The sequence below is a fragment of the Neolamprologus brichardi genome, chromosome 9 (assembly GCF_056152115.1).
Source record: "Neolamprologus brichardi isolate AB-2024 chromosome 9, ASM5615211v1, whole genome shotgun sequence".
Lineage (NCBI taxonomy): Eukaryota > Metazoa > Chordata > Actinopteri > Cichliformes > Cichlidae > Neolamprologus > Neolamprologus brichardi.
This window is the reverse complement of record NC_142112.1, coordinates 15,785,170-15,806,001: the sequence shown is the minus strand read 5'-3', so window position 1 is coordinate 15,806,001 and position 20,832 is coordinate 15,785,170. Positions and strand designations below refer to the sequence as shown.

Sequence of the window (20,832 nt, the reverse complement as noted above, 5' to 3'; positions counted from 1 at the left end):
AAGAAAACGCAGCTGCATGAATGCGTGTTTGGCAGCTTTGTAGTATGGTGCATGCCTGTGGCTAACCTGATTTCATATACTGTATATGTGGTCTGAACGTGTCTTAGAAAACTGAGTCTAGCTGCGTTTGTGAATGCCCCCTTTAACCCCCTTTTTTTCTGTCCTTTAACTTTTAAACTGTTATAGCTGAGTAATCAAATAAAGTTCCTCTTGGTCAGCAATCTGCAACCAGTGCCAAAGTGCCTTCCTCAAATGTATTTTTCAGTGTAATCCAGCCCTTAAGCCATTTTGTCAGCCCAGTTTAACCACTTCATCATGGAAGCAGGAAGGTCTACTTCCTGCTTTCATGGAGGTGATACATCACCGCTATACGGGAAATATATAGGTTTAATTGGCATCCCTAAATTGTCTGTCAGTTTTGAGTTCCAGATACCTGTGGAAATCAGTTTGGAAATCCAAGAGAAGTCGTTGTTCCCACCCATTATCTGTGACTTAATGACATTCAAATGAAAAGCCTTCGAGTAATGAATCTCTCATCAACGACTTCAGTTCTTAAAGCTTTGCATATCTTAAACCAGTTTTCATCAATTCAAATTAACAACAAAGGAAATAAAAACTTCATTCAGTTTCTCTGCAACTGATTTACTGGCAACTTCATATCGTAGAAGATATGTCAATATTAATAACATTTCGAGGCTTTGACAAGGCTTTACTCTGGTTTCTCTTCTTACGTTCCAACCACCATGACCCTGAGCATCACCACAGCGGTATTTTGGTTACTTTCTGGTTAGGCCTCCAGCACGCTGTACAGCTACACAGTAATCTACCAGCCTTCCCACTCCTACGCCCCTGAGTACTTACATTAAACTCGAAGAAAATGCGTTAAATGCATAGCACGTATATATATAAATGTGTGAGTGTGCGTGTGTCTGTGAAGGCGTATGCATGTTTGTGTGCACCCATGTGTACATGTGTGTGTTTGTTCGTGTGTGTACGTGCTCCCAGCACAGTAAACTGAATCAGTCGTGTGAATCGATCATTTTTGGGGGGTCCAAACCATTTCCTTGTGTGTGCTGACTTACTGGAATTTCACACTGATGATGCATCTTGGTCTCACTGATAGGAAGGAAACCTCAAACCCCTCCTCTTTGAGATACAAAACTGGGCAGTTGCTGCACATCTTAGCAAAACAGGAAATTTCATGTTTCCTCTGCTGCTTATAGCAACAGCTTGCATCACAGTACTTCTGCATATCTTCACATACAAACACACATACACATATACGCCCACACACGCTCACACACTCACCAAGTCAAGTCCCAGAGCGCAGCCACATTTTTACATTGGGTTATCAGGATGAGGGCCTTGTTTTAAACCACACTTGACTGAACCGAGCAATCTAAAAAAAACCAATTGACCTTTTTCTTTTTTTAGATACTTCATTATCATACACTCACACATGTTGCGGTAAATGTATTTATTTCAGATATGTATTCGGCTACATTTCTAAATAATGTACTGGACAAAATACAGTTATGGTGACATCAGTAAGACGTTGGCTTCAAACACTTCTTTTTGATGGATTTTTGTAGCAGCGTGGGCTTAAAGGTGAGGAGAACAATGATAGAGACTCCTGTGAAAAAAAGAAAGACGGGGACAAACAGCAGAATGTACCAAAAGATCGACTCCCCTTCATCAAAGCACAAAAACGACTGTGGATTCTCCACTCTGTGTGTCCTTAAGAAGAGATCCTTGCATGTGATGCCTGACTGTTCGACCATGTGGATGGTTTTTGTTGCTTCAAATGTCCTGAACCATTCGGTCTGGCAACAGTTGAATTGATTTCCTGTGAGGAAAATAGTCTGCAGCTTTGGGGCTAATGCATTAGCCTGACCAGAGGGGATGGTAGAAAGCCTGTTGTCCCTCAGATCAAGCACTTTCAGGTTGAGGTTTTGAAGTGAATGGGGAAGATGTAGCAGGAAGTTATTTGAAATGTTTAAAGACTTCAGACTCTGGAAATGGGAGAAGTCGATGTCTTGTATGTGAGTGTTCCCTAAACCTAGATGCTGTAATGTTTTGCTAAGACTTTGTATTGATTGATGGATGGTTACTCCGGGGTTATCGGATAGCTCCAAGTGCGTTAGCAACAACCCCGCAAATGCAGTGTTTGGAATTATTTTAAGGTTGCATCCCTTAAGGTAAAGCTGTCTCAGGGACATAACATTCTTCCAATTCATGCAAGTTGAATTAGTGTGCATACTGATCTCAGCTTCCTCAGAAAGGCAAATGTCAATGTTGTTGTAGCTGAGATCCACCGACCGGATGCTTTGCAGTGAGGAAAATAATCCCATGGGTACCCACTTAAGACCATTCAGGCTCAGGTTAAAGTATGTCAAATTGCCAAGAGTGGTCAGAGTAGCTTTATCCGCTGAGATCTGGCTTAGTTCATTGTTGCTAACATCCAGCTCATACAAGCTACCAGAGAACTGCTCAGATGTTAGATTTAAGGTTCTCAGGCAGTTTGTGTGCATTTGAAGTCTAGACAGGGTGGGCATTTTCTGGATGAATCCTTTAGGGAAATACTCCACAGAGTTCCCTATCAGATCTAAAGTCTCTAGAGAGGATATATCACCGTGAAGGTTTTCGTCCCACAACTGAGCGGTCACATTATTGATGTCCTTGTTAAAGTTGTAGAATTCCACAGTTTTTGTTGAGTTTGGGAACGTATCGTTGTCTGCTAAGTGTTCGTAGAATTTAATGGCGTTGTGAGACAAGTAAAGGTACCTTAAATTACTCTGGCTGGGCAGGAAAGGAAAGAAAAGGAGTTTGTTGTCTGATAAATCGAGAGTCTCTAGCTGGAAAGTGTCGTTGAGGTCTTGTCTTGAGATGAACCACTCAATAAAGTTGTGGCTGACATTGAGGACCTCCAGCTGAATCATGTGGAAGTCAGTGAGACAGGGCAGATAGTTAAAGGCCAAGTTGAGTCGCTGTAGCTTTGGACTGCTGTCAAAAGCATTAGCAATCTCAAAAATCAAATTCCTTTGTAGGTCAAGTTCTTTAAGCTGATGCAGATCCCTGAATGAGGCCTCATCCACTCTCAGCAAAAGATTCCCAGAAAGATTGAGGTACTCTAGTGACGTGAGATTTTGAAGAAGCAAGGCAGCCATTTCATCTGTAAGCTTATTCTCAGAAAGATCTAGCGCTATAAGACCTAATAGCTTTCTTAATGCAAGGCTGGTTTCTTCGTAGCTGTTATAAAGACTGTTGTTTGCTAGATTGAGGCTTTTTAAAAGTTTTGAGTCTTGAAAAGTGTTCGATTCTATTTCACTCAAATTGTTGCAAGCTAAGCTCAGGGCGGTTAGTGAAGGGTAACGGAGAAGAGAGGCATTCTGTAGTGTTTCAAAGAGGTTGTAGTTGAGCTGAAGCTCTTCGATGTTTTCTGGAAGTCCTTCAGGCACAGATGTGAGCTGACCATTATTGCAGCAAGCCGTTTGTTGTATCTGCAGAGGAGGTAAAAAAGCACATGCTTTAACACTTGCATACTGGTTGCCACTTTGCAGTGTTTCGGCTTTTTAAAATTCTGGCAGAAGCTGGATTTCTTTCTTGCACAGCAGATACATTTTAAGATCGTCATGAATAATATCCATGTGCACTTAAAATATTTTATTGTGGGAAGATTACCCTCTTAAATTACTTCTGGTGTGGTTACTTGTAAACTATGCTAGCATGCTAAACTGAGATAATGAGCAATGCCTGCAGTACATTAGCATCTTACTGTTAGTGGAAGCATTTTAGCCTTCCTGTGTTTCGGGATTTAACTGAAATTACTGTTACCCACTGTACAGGCTCACAGAAAAACATGGTGGGCTGTAGTTTCTTATTCTGGTAGGTCATACCACAGCTTACCAAAACTTCATTATTTCCTTGACAGATCACTTTTCCATTAGCATTCTGAGTCACTGGACCGCTCTAAAAATACTTTCTGGCGATACGCCTTTAAAAAAAAAATTGAAGTTTTCAGTTTAAATAACTTATCATTTTTCCCCTCTAGGAGTTTTATTGGTTTTATTGCTTTAGATGTTTCATTTCTAGAGTCATTCATATTTATATTTATTTATATGACTGATAAACACTCAACAAGAGAGATTTAATTTCTTTCTCATAATCGACATCCGCTTCCAAAACCCTGCATCAGATATTAATATTCACAAGTTTAGACTTTTTGTGGCTTATTGAAAAGTCATTAAATCATTAATACAGTGTAGGAATGTGCCAATGGATTTAATCTGGATGGATTTTGATCTAACTAAAGTTATAAACCACATATACAGCGTGCTTTTAGAAGGTGGGTCCTATTAGGGACTGGATCTTTGGTAATAATACAGAACTTTCCATATTTCAGTATCATTACTTGATGCTTTTCATGTTTACACATTTATGTTTGAGTGCCTTAGGAATAACTTTTTTTTTTTTTTTTTTTTTTAGAAATTTTAGCTTTGTAGTTGTCTTACCAAAGTCACTTTTTAGTTTTAACTAAGCCAAACATGAAATCATTTGACCTTTTCCATGTGATACATTGTAAAATTTCCTCAATATTCCTGAAACTTGCTCGGGAAAAGCTAAATGAAAGGAGAGCGTCTTACCAACTGACATCGACGGTGCTGTGGATGACTCGAGACTGGCGTCAGCGTTCTCCATATGTGCAACAAGCAGAGAAGGATGGGTGTGAGCCTGTGGACTGGCATTTTCTCATCCTTACTGTTGAGAACACAGAAGAAGAAGAAACGCGTGAGCCTGTTTGTGTCACATACTTTTAGATTTTTTTCCCCTTTGCTGAAGTGAGCAGGATCTGGTTGTTCGATATAGGCCTGACAATGAGCTGTGATCTTCCTCTGTTTTAAACCATAGTTATTACTATTTGTATATGGTGAAAAACCTTGTATGAAAAAATTGTGTCATTATAAACTTTGTCTTAAAATGAATATTTGTGTCTGAAAAGGAAATTCCATCCTAGCAATGGACAAAAGCAGCTTGACATTAAAATGCTAAAGCAGACAGAAGGTCAGAGAGTGGACAGGGAGTTTACAAATTCAACTTTAATAGTCGAGGTTCATTTTCACAATTATTTGAAAAGCTTTGATAGTGTAAAAGTCTATAAGACTATATTTGACTGTCTCAGGTGAGAGTGGAGCTCATCGCTTTTTACAATCTACTCATATCTAAATGAAAATTTCTGTAAATAGTAAGTACAGTAATATAATCCTTACAGCATTTACGTCAACGTCATGTTGACAGGTTTCATTTTTATTATATGTGAATAACTCCAATTTTCAATTTTTGACTTACGGTCTGTCTCCAGATGTTGGAAGTGATGGCATATTTTATCCTGAAAACATCTGCTGTGTACATTTTGCAAAAATTTCCCAGATTTCAAATCAGACCACTGCGTGACTCACTGCACGATGAGGCCGTGCGTTTCTTTTTGGCTTTTGGCACGTATTGTTGACCTATCCATTATAACGCAAGCATGGTTTCTAAAGAACACAAAGGTTTTCTTGAACATTTTTTATGTTTCTTTATTCGTCTAACCGATTTATTACCATTTTTATTTATTTTTTATTTTGCATCTGCGTAGCTCACATTGAGTAACTGTGCCACCGCTTTCAATATAATTTCTAAACTATGTTCCTGGGGAAGAAGTTAAGCTCATGGAAGAACATATATTTGCAGAATCTTGCTTTCTCTATCTGATGCAGCCTATTTTTTTTAATTAATAAGACCGTGCACTGTGTTAAAAAGACACGGACACTTACTTTGCGTTTGCATTTATGCGCACTATATGTTTACATACATCAGGCAACATCTAAATGACTCAAACATGGTCTGAAAGCTGTTATGCTGCGCTCACATTCGTTTGTCAAAGCGGTGCGCTGGTGTATGCACACATAACACTCAGAAAATGGAGCGTATTCAGAAACAGATGATCGTTAAAGTATCTTGCTCAAATGCACCGACTGCAAAATGACCTTAAATTAGGAATTCCTCATTTAGCCGATGCGCTTTGCTTCATGCAGCAGAACACCGTGCAGTACAGAGTTCATTTACTTACACTGGTGGTTAGGTGTGGATTTGCCAAGCCACTGACGGTTGCTCCCCTGACCATATCGCTGGTTGATTCGCTGTTGCAGAGTGCGTTCACATGTGTGTCAAGTTCAGCTGCTCTCCCCTGCACTGACTGAAGCACAGATGCCCCTTCTTTACTATTCACGGAAGTAGGCAGGCAACGGAAACCGAGTCACATGGACAAGCTGCAATCAGGCAGGTTCTCAAGCTCGGGGCCACAGGAAGGCGAGTGCAGGCTCAACTTAACCACCACTGCGCAAGTGTTTTCTTTCTCTTCTTTTTTTTTTTTTTCTTTTTCTCCTTCACAGCTTCACAGCAGAATAGCGTTATTATTCAGACAACTGATACTGGTAGCACAACTGCTACCACAAAAACCCAATGAGAACACACCCTTCACACCCTCTGCTCGTGCTGATCAGCCAAGCTCTCAAGAGGAAACCACTCAACGCACACACCCTTCCTGCCTTATTTTCGGCCTGTCACTGCAACAGACAAAACACACATATATATGTATATGTAAATATATATGTATATATATATATCTACACACACACATAAACAGACATTTAGCACTCTTTATAAAAACATACCTTCAACGGTTACAGGGATTCTGAGTCAGATAAGGCACAAGGGCTCAGAGCATAACTGCAGAAACTAATCTACTCTGTTTGGCTTTACTGATTTTATTTTCATTCTCCAGCTAATAAATGTACTAAGGTTGCTTTCAACATTTGTGAAACTCCAGCTGTTAGCTTGTATCTTATTTGTAATGATGAGTGGGTGCAAGAATGGGGAATTAGGAATCAGGAAGTGATGGTGCCTTCTGTGGAGAGTTGATTGGTCAGGCATTCCTTCCTGTTTTCACACAGGACGTCTCACTTCTGACTCTGTTGCAAGGTTGGGTGGCAACAAGATTTTCTGATCCATATGAGTATGTGTGGGTGCTGACTTTGTTGTTTGTTTGACACTCGTAAAATCGAATAAGGTGGCTGCTTATGAACTACGAGAAGCTCCCACAGGGCACCTTTAAACGTTACATGTGATGCATAAAAAAAGAGATTTAAGACTTGTTGTTCTTACTACAGAAACGCCTTTGCAGTTGAGATGAAATCTGTTATACATTCACTGGCCATTTCATTAGGTACAGCTTGCTAGTGCTGCGTTGTTGCCTACAGTGCAGCGTTAATTCTTCATCACACTGTCGCTGCACATCCATGATGTGAATCTGCTGTTCCACCACATCCCAAAGGTGCTTGGTTGAACTGAGATCTGGTGACTGTGGAGGTCATTTGAGTACATTGTACTCACTGTTATGTTCAAGAAAGCAGTTTGAGATGATTTGAGCTTTGTGACGTGGTCACAAAGGTATGGACATGGTCAGCAGCAATATTCAAAAAGGCTGTGACAGTCAAACCATGCTCAACTGACAGTAAGGGGCTCAAAGTTGTCTGATTTCGGGGAACCCGTGTGAATCGTAGCCTCAGTTTTCTGTTCTTAGCTGTGAGGAGTGACACCCAGTGTGGTCTTCTGCTGCTGTAACCCATCTGCTTCAAGGTTAAAGGTGCTGTGCGTTCAGAGATGCTCTTCTGCATACCTTGGTTGTAACAACTGGTTGTCGCCTTCCTGTCAGCTTGAAGCAGTGTAGCATCTCTGCAAACTCTATAAACCCTCGAGATTGTTGTGTGGGAAAATCCCAGTTGATAATCAGTCACTTCGGCGGCTCGTCTTGACCGTGTCCGAATACCTGCGTGCACTGAGTTGCTGCTGCAATTGACTAATAAGATATCTGCACAGGTGTACCTAATGAAATGGCATGTGTGTTCACCTGTTAGCGACGTGACCTACAGTGGCTTTAGGTGCATCTTTACATGTGGCCTTGCTCACGTTCAGTTGTAGCAGCGTGCAGTGAGAGGCAGTGTGTGTCGGTCTAAGCACACTGGGTGAGAGCAGCTCCTGCACTACACTCGCACAGTGTTGTGAACACGTGCAGTGCAGTGTGTGAGCACTGTTTTTTTTGTGTGTTTTTTTTGTCTGTTTCAGCAGCTGAAGCCATTTTAAGACATGGCACACTACTGATATTTGCATTCTATTTTTGAGAGCTGCGAAAGGGTTCTAGCAGCGGTGGTGTAAAAAAAAGTCCCATGAGTGTGTGTGTGTGTGTGTGGGGCAGGGTAGAGGGGGGATGTGGGCAGTTGCTATTTGACGAAACAAAAGAGATGGAGACTTAAATGTAAACACTAGAACGCTTTCTTAGTTTTTGAGAAAGTTTTTGTTTCTTTTCTTTCTTTGCTTAATTTCTTCAGATATTAAAAACAGCTTCTATAAATATTCACACAATTCCCATCTTCCTGTTAACGCCTTCAGAGCATACGGAGCATACATCAGCGCACCTCAGTCTTCTGTTTAAGGCTGTAGGTTGTGAGAACAGATACAAGCAGCAACAACAGTTGACGTTACACTAATGTGGGAAACCTCTATCCTCTCGAGAGGCTTTGCTGCATATCATCAGGCTTTCTCTGTGGTGGGACGATATTTGCATTGCATGCACAAAACCGTCACTGCCCTCTTGTGGAAACATCTCGAGGATCAGCGGCGTTTTCGTGGGCCCTTAAATCTCGACTCTGTCGAGATTTAAGGGCCCACCAGTCAAACAGTCATCGGAGGGATTTAGAAACCTTTGAGAAGGTGTAGATGTTACTCAGGGAAAAAGCCTCTCAGTGCTGGACAGCGTCTCAGCAGTGAAGGAGAGAATTCATTGAATGATTGACTGTCTATGTAATGCCAAGGCAAAGAGATTGGCTGCTTCGCGTCTGCCCATTTGTGCCTCCAGTTTACAGCTTGCCTGTTAGAGTACCTGCTAATACTCCCCACTTTCTGTTCTGTCCTTGAATGTCTGTTTGCCCCCCTTGGGAAGCGTATCTGTAACCGGAAGGTCGCCGGTTCGATCCCCGGGCTCTCTGTCCTGGTTGTTGTGTCCTTGGGCAAGACACTTTACCCTACCACCTACTGGTGTTGGCCAGAGGGGCCGATGGCGCGATATGGCAGCCTCGCTTCTGTCAGTCTGCCCCAGGGCAGCTGTGGCTACAACCGTAGCTTGCCTCCACCAGTGTGTGAGTGCGAGAGTGAATGAATAGTGGCATTGTAAAGCGCTTTGGGTGCCTTGAAAAGCACTATATAAATGCAATCCATTATTATTATTGCTAAGTTATACGTGTAAATGCAACTTTCCTTAAACCAAGGGAAACATAGATTTACATCAAAGTGAGGCACTGGCCTCCACCAGGATTTAATTTCTATTATTGAACTGATTTTAAAGGTTTTCATTCTCACAAAATCATTCCCACTTTAATTTAGTTCAAAAGTCCAACTTTTATTTTGACATTTAAGTTAATTCAAATGTTTATGTTTTTTCACATCTAGTTTGTAGTTTAGTTTTAGTTAACTATGATAACCTTGACTTTTAAGTTTTGGAGATGTTTTAAAGGAAATATTTGACAAATGGAAAGGTGCAGTACAGACACTCCTATAAGTCTATGCATTCATTTTAGTGACTGAAATTCCAATATTTCATTATTATGGTAATGGCTGTACAGTCAATAGGCAGCAACTAAATAAAGCTTTAAAAAGGAATTAAAAATAAATTATATATAGTCAGTATCCTTTTTCAGATTCCCTATTAGATCGTTATGTGTGGACAAAACCAAGGTTAAGCAGTTATACAGCAGGTTTGATGGTGAACGGGAGGAGAGCAGCCCTGGATACAGACAGTGAGACGTGCAAAGTAAAAGTATCAAGGATGGAGAAAGTGACTTTGATAGACAGTCCGGCAAACAGACGTTCAAGGACAGAACAGAAAGTGGGGAGTATTAGCAGGTACTCTAACAGGCAAGCTGTAAACTGGAGCCACAAATTGGCAGACGCGAAGCAGCCAATCTCTTTGCCTTGGCATTACATAGACAGTCAATCATTCAATGAATTCTCTCCTTCACTGCTGAGACGCTGTCCAGCACTGAGAGGCTTTTTCCCTGAGTCACGCTGAGCTGATTTTAGAGCATTGCAAAACAATTTCTGTTGGCACTTTTTGAGATGTAAAATGTATCTTTTATTGCCGAGTTGCCTTTAAATAAATACTGACAGAGAGCAGGAAGGCAGAACTCGACATCGCTGTCATGTCAGGTATGTTAGCGATGTGAAAACAGCATTTCACACCTTTACATTTACAAAAAAGAGAAAAGTCAAGCTTGAAAGGTTTTGTTTTGGATGAAACTCTCAGCTGAGGTTATGAGCAGTGCATTGTGGTCTTTAAAGATATTTCACTAGCCGGGCCCACGTCCTCATTTTAGGTTTGACAGCGTTTTAGTAGATAAAGGTGAATGCTTGGACATCGAAGTCCTCGAAGGGGACTGGCGACGGCTCCCAGGCCTGGCAGATCCCCGTGTACTAAATAGGAATGAAGAAGTTAAAGAATTGAGAACAAGGAGGGAGGGTGGGGCACATAAACGAGAATGAACAGTTTGCAGAACTGGGGGGAACTTATATAGATGACAACCGGAAAGAGCGTGTTTGGAGGCGTGGTCCCGCTCCTGAAATTCCGATACATAATCTCCAAATCCCAACTTCCCCTTGGATATGTTGCTGTTTGTCTGAGGCCTTTTGCATGTTGAAATTTGAAATGTGCATGCTGTTCACTCACTAGCTAGACAGACAAGACCAAAGTGGTGCCTCAAAGTAAACCAACATGTTTAAGACATTACTCACACACTTCTCTTGAGATCCCACCACAGCATTTCAATCAAGTTGAGGTCTGGACTTTTTATTCTTTTGCTGCCATTCTGGTGTAGATTTGCTGCTGTGCTATAAAACATTGTGTTTTTGTCTCATTTTGTTTCATGTTTGACTCTAGAACACTTTGACATCTCGAGGTGTTCATGGTTGACGCAATGACAGCAAAGTGCTCAGGTCCTGTGGGTGGAAAATAAACCCAAATCTTCACTCCTCCACCGCCGTGCTTGACAGTTGGTGTGAGGTGTTTGTGCAGATATGCTGCGTTTAGTTTTCTCCAAATGTGCTGCTGTGCATTAGAGGTAAACCATCTCCACTTTGGTCTTGTCTGTCCAAAGGACATTGTTCCACGCGTCTTGTGGTTTGTTCAGATGCAACATTGGAAGCCATGCTGCTATGTTCTTTTCAGAGAAGAGGCTATTTCCTGGCAACCCTTCCAAAAAGCCATACATGTTCAGTCTTTTTCTAATTTTACTGTCATGAACTTTAACAGTTAACATGCGAGCTGAGTCCTGTAGAACAGCGGTCCCCAACCCCCGGGCCTCGGACTGGTACCGGTCCGTGAGTCGTTTGGTACCGGGCCGCGAGAGTTGAGGTTCAGGTGTGAAATGTCTAGTTTTCAGGGTTTTTATCAGTTTTCAGCGTTATTTTGTTATCGTTTTTATCGTTTACTTGGTTTTCCTTGGTCTTTTCACGTGTGTTATGAATAAATTTTCTTTTTTTCGGTACCAGTACTAGTTTTATTTTGTTGTATTTATCCGCGACACCTTAAAGGCCGGTTCATGAAAATATTGTCGGGCATAAACCGGTCCGTGCCGCAAAAAAGGTTGGGGACCGCTACTGTAGAGTCTGAAATCTAGCTCTTGTGTTTTTTTGCAGTTTCACTGAGCATTGCACGGTCTGCTCTTTAGGTGAACTGGCTGACAGGTCAACTCCTGGGAAGATTGGACTACACCTAAATAGTCCAGACATGCAAACCACTAAAACGTCTGCTTTTATAGAGCTGCTCATACGTACTGATCACTGATGATCAGCTAAAAGAGTGCATTTGATTAGTGTCACCTAGCTAATACTTACCTCCCTGATTCCTGTAGAAGCAGTTATATGATATAGCCATGTGAAGTTTTGTGTCCCCACATGATTGTATGTTTTGTTTTTATTTTGCTAATAATTTATTGCATAACTAAGTCATTAATCCTGGTCAAATGTTTTGTATTTATAGTGGTTGATCTTGTATACTGGATATTGTCTTTGCAGCTTGTACCACATACTAATCGATAATACAGTTGTTATGGTAATTACCTGGCTCTTGTTAAAAAACAGAAGAAGAGCCAAGTTTTTAGATTTGCAACAACACTTTGTGAAATAGTCCAATGGTAATAAAGCAATCAAACTAAATAATTGAAATGTATTGTTGTTTATTGTTAGCAGCTGAGTCTTTCGTATAAAAATCCAAGAAATCTGATAAAAGGATTTCCAGAGCGAACCAGCAGATTTTATTTAAACAGTTACTATAGCACATTTAATGAAGCCTTGGAAAATTTTACTTTCATCAAAGTATACAGCCCGACATCAGTATCACAGTATATTATCATTTCAATAGCAAAACTGCTCAGGTTTAATGTCTGTGATGCAAAGTAACTGGAACAGGGCATGTGCCAAGTTATTTGGATGATTGATCTATTTTGTTTTTTTGACGAGTCGCTAGATAGAAACTCAAATTTGGGTTCATATCCCCATGTGTTTCCCTTTCCCCATGTTTTGATACCAGGCTCATCTTCTAAACCATGAATGAAAATGTATCCGAAATCCACTTTTTCTTCAAGTAATATTAGCATAGCTTCTTTAAATATATATGTTATTGTATTGTATTGTACTAAAAACCCAGCTGATTCTAAGAGAAATGTATTTTTTTTTAATGGAATAGCCCAGATATGCTAGCCTGTGCATCATAATCATACAGTTCATGGCTGAGCTTGGCAGCATGAGCAAGATCCTCTTTTCCAAGTTTCCTTAAAAAAAAAAAGCCAGCAATTATACAGCTCTTTGAGTACTCCGGGAGAGTAGAAAAGCGCTATATAAGAATCAGTCCATTTACCATTACCAGCTGATCAATAGCTGACAGTGTGGTGATGGTCGATCTTTCAGACCACCTGCACTCTGTTCACTTATGCAAACAAACATCAAACCGTCTTTACTGTAGGAGTGGCACCATGTAGACTTTATTTTCAGGCTTTAAAATCACACAGTATCTATAGTACCATAGATAAAACCAGGAAATAAATAAATCGTAATACTACAGTAGCACATTAAAAAGACACATTTCATGTTACAGGTTTAGTTTCCACCGTTACTGAGTAAGTACTTGAAAGGGGGAGATGTTTCAGTGCATACGCAGCACAACAGTGCGCATGCATGGACTGCCACACACGTGCCATGGACGTGGCCCATCTGTCCTTGAGGTTTACCTACGCCAGAATGTTACAATACATCTCACATGTTTCATTTCACTGTAATGCAGTCATTCCACAATGCGTTTGTCCATTAACTCACATGATAACGACTGTGTCACATGTTAAAAATGTTGCGTTAAAGTATTCGCTACTTGGTTTAGAGTAGCTCAGGCCTCCTTCAAGCAGACAAAATCTCAAGTAAATCTTCAGCACGAGTCCAAAATGCGGGACATTAAATTAAGTTTCCCCTGTAAGGTGAATAAAAGAGTTCAGCAGCTAAACTGTAAAAGTGGACTTCTCCACGTAGATACACAAACAGTCCCTGCACATTCCTTTCCCCCTGTTTGTCCAGTTTGAAAAAAAAAAACCCAAACCTTCGCTTTTTTGGTGAGTCGAAGTAGATTGCAGACAGTTCTCTGTGTGCTTATGGAAATAAGGTTACTGTGTTTGGAAGAAATGTGACCACTTACCCTCCAAAACCTTAAAACACTACAATAGGGAGGGAATCAGCAGTCTGTCTGCACTTGACAGGAGCGTGTATGATTTCAGGGTGGCACAGGCTGATCTGCATCTAGCCATCCAGAGGTTTTCCCAGGTACACCATGGTGACTTCAGTGTTGCCGTATACTGCAGACACAGCAGGGAACAGGCAGGTTTTGGGCAGTCCACGGAAAGCCACTCCAAGAAACTCAAAACCTCTCTCAAAGGCTAACGTCTTGTCATCCATGTCTAGAATCACTCGTATTCTCTCCCCGATCTGTGGACAGGCACGGTCACATCAGGAGTTATAATCATGTTTTCACTTGTACTCTTTACACAATTTCCTTTTAAAATGTCATTTCAAATCTCGACTCCTACCTGATATTTAGGTGCATTGTTACACTGGGGGAAATTCCCGTTGACCTCTCCGTTGTGAAGCAGGTTATTGTCGACCAGGTTCCAGCCCCAGCTCTGGTCATCGCTGCCCAAGAGGGCTACGTAGCCCTGGCACTGCATCTGCGCCCGCTTCGTAGCGATACCTATCACTGCCACGGTGCCCAGGGGGCCCTCCCACCAGATTTCCCAGGCATGTCGCCCTTCCGAAAAGCCGATTTTGCCCCGCGCGCCATCTGTGCTCTGGGCGATAGGGTTGCGGTGCAGAGTGAAGCCGTTCTTCTTCACGTAAACGTTGCGGGAGCAGTCGTGGGAGCTCAAAGCATGCTGAAAGGCCTTGAGCTGCACAGGAAGACAATTACAGTTAACAAAATCACAGACACTTGCTGGGAAATCTAAATATTTGTAAGGGGGAAAAAAGTTCTGTGAAGCATGCATACAGAAGAAGAGACATGCTACTCCACTTTCCATCTCGCAGGACGCTCATTGCACCATTCAGAGGTGGAGAGCTCAAATATTTTTCATAAGAATGTAGGTCGTGTTTCTAAAAACACTTTGGAACAAATGAATGAGCGTCCTTAGATTGACATTGGACACAGACAAGTTGTTCTCATTCAAACCTTACTTTCATGCCATCAACACTACTATAAACAGTCTCCATACACAGACTGCTTAAAACAGGTTTTGTTCTATTATGCAACAATAGACTGGAGAGTCAATTCAATATGGACTCCAGTGATAAGCCCAATGGCAACAAAACATCTGCTCTACACCTGCTCAGTGTGATCACCAACTGAAAGACAATAACACAACAAGCAGGATTCAGTTTTATGCCCATTTATGTCTTATATTTCATTGAATACGTTACAAAGCACGAGATTACGCTGACATTCAGTAATGTTTATGGCTACACTGTCCCTTTGTGTAAAGGCATCACCAAACAGGTAACCCCAGGACAGATGGATGTGTACTGGTAAACCTACTTTGCCCTTGTAGGTGGGCAGGTTACAAAGGATGTCAGACCGCAGAGCCTCGTCGCCCAGAGTCCGGCTGCAGAGGCTGCGCCACACCTCGCTGTTTTCATCCGCCAGGATATTGTTCCAGTGCCAGCAGACCAGCGAACACCGCATCAGGTCAGTCAGCTCCAGGTAGGAGAAAACATGCTCCAAAACCCTCGCTGGTAGCCTCCCCGCCACCCCTGCGCCTCCTCCGGCTGCAGCCGCATATGGAGAGCCGGTGGAGCTGCAACTGGCTGCCGCTGCTGCGCCCAAGCAGGAGGAGCCTCCTCCCCCACCCGCCGCTCCAGACATTATGCCCCTGCTCTTCACCGACGACGCCAGCTGAGCGAGTAGTTTCACCGTACACCGCAAGACGGTTCCTAATATGAGCTCGGCAGCAACATTTTTTAACCTGTAAAAACCCACACGTAGGTCGCGCTAAAACCACAACAGTATACGGACCCGACTCTTCCCACTTCAATGGCTGAATGGAAACGATGCGTCAAGGTCCTTAAAGGGCACGAAGCACTAATTGTCCCGTTGTCACAGAAACGCGAAAATTATTTCGGAAGAAACAGTGGTCAGTTTAAGAAGTAAACAACGTCTCCCGAGTCCGGAGACGACGAGCTGTTTGATGAAGTGACAGTCGCGCTCGAGTCAAATAAATTTTACCGCCTGCAAGGACCGCAGAGCCGACATAATGAGTTCAAGGAGGGTTGCTACACAGTACTGTTGCAGTGTTGCGATACTGGACGTTACACCGCTGCAACGTCAAAAGTGTTGTGATTGTGTCGCAAAAAACACGAACCGTATTAAAACACGATGCAGTTGTTTACCAATAAAAGGCGTTATCTGACCTGTTACGTCATGTTGGTTGGATTTGATCATTATTTTCAGATCGTGTTTGACGGAAAACGAATAATAATAGTTTAAAAAGAACTACTGGTGTTTTCATTGTTTAACATGAGATTTACACGTTGTTGAAAGAAAACAAAACCGGCATCTTATATAAAGTAGACTATATTATTTTATTTTTTTAATTTGTATACCACGTGACACCACGGAAGTGACGCGGGGTGCTCAAAAGAGTTAAGCAAAGCATCTGGGAGCAAAACAGCAGTTAGCTTTATTTCATTTTAACCCACAAGACCGGAGAAGGTGACTAACTGACGGTCAGAGCAGCTAACAGTAAGTTGTTGTGGGTTTTTGTTACCGGGACTTAAAGATATGCGTATTATCTGGTAACGGGACAGGCTGCACCGCTTGACACAGCTGTCTGGCTGCCTGCCTCCTGTGCTATGCGGCCTGCTTGACGAGCTGTCCCCCATCTGTCTGCTGTCCGGGGACACTCCGGCGGCTTCGCGCGGTCAGACAGGTGATTAGCGGGTCAGCGTGTAAAGCAACGCTCACCTACGGCGCCAAACAGGCTAGGCTAACTGCAGGTGGTGGAGATCGTGAAGCTTGTGAGCTAAGCTAGCCGATGGTAACAAAGCCCCGCTGCGTTCACCTTTCCAAATTCTTCTACTTCAGGTTGCCATCTTAATTTTTGCAGGCGACGTATCGAACGTCATGTTTTGAGAGGGCACATGTTACTGCCGAGGGTTTGTGCTTGGAAGGCGAAAGCAGCCTTTAAGACTTACCGATGAGCAGCACGTATTTAGATTTTAGTCTAAGAAAACCTCCACGACAAAAAAAAAAAAAAAAAAAAAAAAAAACCAAACAGAAACGCATAGCTTCACACCTCTCTCGCCCCTGTCGTCCACTGGGTTTGGGTGAAAGAGTATAGTTAAAGTAACACAAATAAAGCCGAATTGCTAAATTATCTTGTTCCTCTTTCTCTCTTTAAAAATTAGAAGTTTTGATTAATTTCAGTTTCCTCTAAAGAGTCAGCCTATCAAATAAACTGTAGTTAAATCTGGATTCATTTGTAGCGTGACTGTGCTTATAGCAACCCGAGTGAGTGTAATTGTGAATTTATATTTACCAGAGTCCATTCACTTTGAATGAAAAACTTGTAACGAGGTGGAAAGGTTTTTTGTGTTTTTGTTTTTCATGCTTACGGTTTTCTTTTTTTTTTTTTTTAGCTACCGCTAGGTGGAAGCACAGATGTATTAAAATCAACCCAGGGACCGTCATGGGAAGCAAAAGTCAAGGTTTCTTCGGGAAATGCGCTAAGAAAGCTGTAAAATGTAATAACAATAATGATTCATTTTGTTTCAGGCGCCTTTCAAAACACTCAAGGTCACCTTACACACGGTTTAAAGAGATGTTCTGATGCGAGAGGGAGTTAGTGATATGGATATTTGCTGGGAGGGAATTCTAGAGGCGAGAGCAGAGCCAACTCATGATCGAGACCCCATGGTAGCAGGAAGAGAAGGAGATAGCATCATGTTAACGTGGAGTAACATCTCTGAGGAATGTTTATAGCACCTTGTTAAATTTAAGGTTTGACCCGAACAACAGAATGGCATCAAAAATGCAAAATGAAAGGTCTAGCTGAGTGTATTAATTTTCCAAAAATGTCTTTTACAAACTGCTCACGAACATTGTACAATGACTAGTTGCGCTCATCTCTCTTTCTGCTTTAGACAGTGCTGAAAGCATTAGGAACCATGTTGACACCATTTTTAAAAATAGCGCAAGCACCTTCTCTGTGTTATGTTTATTATCAAACAGAATATATAGTAATGCCAATACAACTGTAATAGGTGCATGTCAGCACACAATGTCAAAAAATGCTTATTAGTCTAGTCTTCGCTTTTTTGTTACCGTGACCTTGCAAGGTCATATCATGCAGACCGCTGTCAGTCTTCACTGAGGGACAACGGTTATTATTTGTGATCCCTTTCAGCTGTGTCTTTGGGTAAAAGTAGTAGTTTGTGCACATGCGATGAAATATAAACGTAATGAAATGGAGAGTATGTCAAAGTCTAAGCTCTAAAGAAAGCACACCAAACCAGTTTACATGCTTAAGGTTTCTGAAAGCAGAACTGAAGGTTTTGTTTAAACATTCCGAGGAATCTTTTCACAATCACTGTGCTGTTTTTGGAACAACAAGGTCACAATCGACAGCAGCAGAAAGCTTCATATTCTCATGTCCGTCCTTTCCACAAGAGCTCTGCTGGCACACAGATCAGCAGTTGGTTTCCATGCATGATTGCATCATTCCAACCTGTCTGTGCTTCTCTTATTTACAGCATCTGCAAGTAGACAGCCACAATGAACCCAGTATACAGCCCTGCGCCAACAGGGGTCCCCTTTACCAACACTAAGGGTATAGGTTATCCAGGTAACCTGAAGCATAGTGGTTTAAGAAACAAGCATAATTACAAGAAAATATCTCCCAGCATTTAGAATACTATTATATTCTTGTTTTGTTTCTGGTTTTGGCAGCTGGATTTCCTCTAGGATACGCAGCAGCTGCTCCAGTGTACACTCCCAACATCTACGCAGGAGCAAACCCAGGCTTCCCTAACGGTGAGAAGAAAGTAACGCTGAAATCTGCCGGAGTTTATCTGATAGGTCTTGAAACACATCTTCCCGATGCACTTCAAAAGAGTCAAATTGTTCCAGCTGACTTCTTGATTTGAATTAATTATAAACATAACGTAATAAAGAATAAAACTTCCAAAGAGACTCTTAATAACCCTAAAAAGTGTGTGTGCTTCTCTTCTATGAGGGTCCTTTTTTACTGAGCTGCACAGCCAGTGTTTCTTCCAAGCTTCAGCTATTTTGTCCCAGAACAAACGGCCCTAATATGAGCCGTCTTCCTCCCTCTCCAGGCTATGCTCAAAGTGCTCCCTTCAAAGTGTCCTGCTCTCCCAGCACAGGGACCGTCCCACCGTACTCCTCCTCCCCAAACCCCTACCCGACTGCTGTGTACCCTGTCAGGAGCACCTACCCCCAACAGAACCCCTATGCACAGGTCAGTCCTTGCTGTATGTGTATATTTTTAATAACACGCTGCCCCTCTTCATCCAGTCTCAGTGCTTGAGCTGTAACGTGTGGTTGTTTGTCCACCAGGCACTAATACCTTCACAACAACAAGGCCCTTACTACACACAGGCTCTGTATGCTCCACCGCCTCATGTCATCCATCACACGACAGTGGTCCAGCCCAATGGGATGCCTGCAGCGATGTATGCCCCGCCTATCCCTCCTCCCCGCAACAACGGTGTCGCCATGGGTATGGTAGCCGGCACCACTATGGCCATGTCAGCTGGTGAGCTGCAGCGGTTTATTGAATCTTACCCAGGATACAGATGTGTTCGATTTGTAGTTTTACTTGTGGCTTTCACTCCTCAGGAACTTTGTTGACAACTCCATCACCAGCGCCCGTCGCTCCCCACCCAGTCACGATGCCCACATATCGGCCTCCTGGCACACCCAGCTACAGCTACGTGCCCCCGCAGTGGTGAAGAGAGAGAAGTGTGAGTATGTTTTAAAAGGATCACAAGTTTGGGCAAAGGTGCAGATTAAAGGTTTACGTTTACACCCGGTGTTCTCTCTGCAGGTCCGGAAGATGGTAGATATGCATTCACACTCCAGTGTTTTTCTCTCGTGGTGACGACCTGCCCCGCCCTGGCAGCGTCCGCTACCAATTCTTCTTCTTCTTCCAGCATAATGTGAATTTAAAACCCAACTACATAGAGTCCCATTTGGATAAGCAGGGGGTGACAAATAGGCCCATCCCCACAACCCCTATTAATGGAATAAGGCTGCATTCCATACCCCCCCCCCCCCCCCCGCCCCCACCCCCTCAGCGCCAGCACCTCTACAAACCTGCTGCATATCTCACATCAAACTGCAAAGCCTCCATGCAAACTCTATGTGGACTCTCATGCAGGTTTTTATAGCTTAAATTCGTATGTAGTGAAAAAGGAGTTTGGAATAGTTTTCTTTCTCTTTAATTTGGGGGATTAAATATGATGTTGAATGCATGTGTATATATAGATTTACAAAGTAATGCTAGCTCAATTCTCCCTGCTGTGACAGATGCAAATTCAATAAAAGGCACAAATCCAAAGGAACTAAGAAAAAAAAAGAGTAATAATCTGCAATGCTGAATCACCAGTGACTATGTCTTAAATGTGAAAGAAAAAAAAACCAGACGAGAAACGTTTATTCATGCAAAAACATACCTGCGCCGTCCATCGCGGGCCAAACTGTACTATTTTTCACCGCTTTGTGTTTAGGTAAGTGGTTTTTATCGTTTTCTTTCAGTGATGCAGTGTTTGCATAATGTCTTACCATTTTTGTATTGTAGGAACAAAAGATGGGACTTTGAGTTTGTGCCTCTGTGACTGGTGGCCATTCCAACACTTTTACTTTTTCTGGCCTGTTAAACTTTCTGTTTTTTCTTTTAAACAAATGGTGTTTCAGTTTCTTTTTTCCCCCAAAAGTCTGAAGCTGCTCCTGCTTGGGTGATATATGATGTATTCACTTATTTTAGCCAGAAGTGTTCTTGGTGGGGAACAAGTATAGGAAGTTATTAGAAGTCAATTGCACCCATTTAATAAGAGTGGATGAGCAGGAAGTGTGTGTGCGTGCGTGTGCATGTGTGTGAAAGCGGGACCCGAACGGAAACCATTCTGAATGGTGCC

At 42.3% G+C, this 20,832-nt stretch overlaps 3 protein-coding genes across 4 annotated transcripts; 1 reads left to right on the top strand and 2 right to left on the bottom strand.

Moving 5' to 3' along the window:
* Positions 1-1,462: 1,462 nt before the first annotated feature.
* nrros (negative regulator of reactive oxygen species) lies at positions 1,463-6,300 on the bottom strand. 2 transcript variants are annotated; one of them, XM_006806323.3, is made up of 3 exons: positions 6,110-6,300; positions 4,644-4,758; positions 1,463-3,500 (listed from the first exon to the last, which is right to left on the bottom strand). In XM_006806323.3, the coding sequence occupies exons 2-3, from the start codon at positions 4,743-4,745 to the stop codon at positions 1,545-1,547; spliced, it is 2,058 nt and encodes a 685-aa protein (XP_006806386.2). In that variant the 5' UTR covers positions 4,746-4,758; positions 6,110-6,300; the 3' UTR covers positions 1,463-1,544. The 2 variants fall into 2 exon arrangements, with proteins under 2 accessions (XP_006806386.2, XP_087702125.1); XM_087845999.1 differs by lacking the exon at positions 6,110-6,300 and having other exon boundaries at positions 4,644-5,358.
* A 6,798-nt stretch (positions 6,301-13,098) lies between these two features.
* fbxo45 (F-box protein 45) lies at positions 13,099-16,775 on the bottom strand. Its single transcript, XM_006806322.3, has 3 exons — positions 15,215-16,775; positions 14,217-14,573; positions 13,099-14,115 (listed from the first exon to the last, which is right to left on the bottom strand). The coding sequence occupies exons 1-3, from the start codon at positions 15,539-15,541 to the stop codon at positions 13,930-13,932; spliced, it is 870 nt and encodes a 289-aa protein (XP_006806385.1). The 5' UTR covers positions 15,542-16,775; the 3' UTR covers positions 13,099-13,929.
* Positions 16,249-19,982, top strand: fam168b (family with sequence similarity 168 member B). The gene is made up of 7 exons (XM_006806319.3): positions 16,249-16,417; positions 18,427-18,518; positions 18,623-18,706; positions 19,012-19,154; positions 19,253-19,451; positions 19,535-19,659; positions 19,743-19,982. The coding sequence occupies exons 2-6, from the start codon at positions 18,449-18,451 to the stop codon at positions 19,645-19,647; spliced, it is 609 nt and encodes a 202-aa protein (XP_006806382.1). The 5' UTR covers positions 16,249-16,417; positions 18,427-18,448; the 3' UTR covers positions 19,648-19,659; positions 19,743-19,982.
* The last annotated feature ends 850 nt before the right edge of the window (positions 19,983-20,832 follow it).

Bases quoted from the DNA above. Each gene is read 5' to 3' on its own strand.
- nrros (XM_006806323.3), bottom strand. From the start codon at position 4,745: ATGCCAGTCCACAGGCTCACACCCATCCTTCTCTGCTTGTTGCACATA. The intron at 3,501-4,643 runs GTAAGACGCTCT...CCTCCTCTGCAG, and splicing joins AGCACCGTCGATGTCAGTTG to ATACAACAAACGGCTTGCTG.
- fbxo45 (XM_006806322.3), bottom strand. From the start codon at position 15,541: ATGTCTGGAGCGGCGGGTGGGGGAGGAGGCTCCTCCTGCTTGGGCGCA. The intron at 14,574-15,214 runs GTAGGTTTACCA...CTTCCTGTGCAG, and splicing joins TGCCCACCTACAAGGGCAAA to CTCAAGGCCTTTCAGCATGC. The intron at 14,116-14,216 runs GTAGGAGTCGAG...GCCTGTCCACAG, and splicing joins ACAATGCACCTAAATATCAG to ATCGGGGAGAGAATACGAGT.
- fam168b (XM_006806319.3), top strand. From the start codon at position 18,449: ATGAACCCAGTATACAGCCCTGCGCCAACAGGGGTCCCCTTTACCAAC. The intron at 18,707-19,011 runs GTGAGAAGAAAG...CTCCCTCTCCAG, and splicing joins AAACCCAGGCTTCCCTAACG to GCTATGCTCAAAGTGCTCCC. The intron at 19,155-19,252 runs GTCAGTCCTTGC...TTTGTCCACCAG, and splicing joins AACAGAACCCCTATGCACAG to GCACTAATACCTTCACAACA.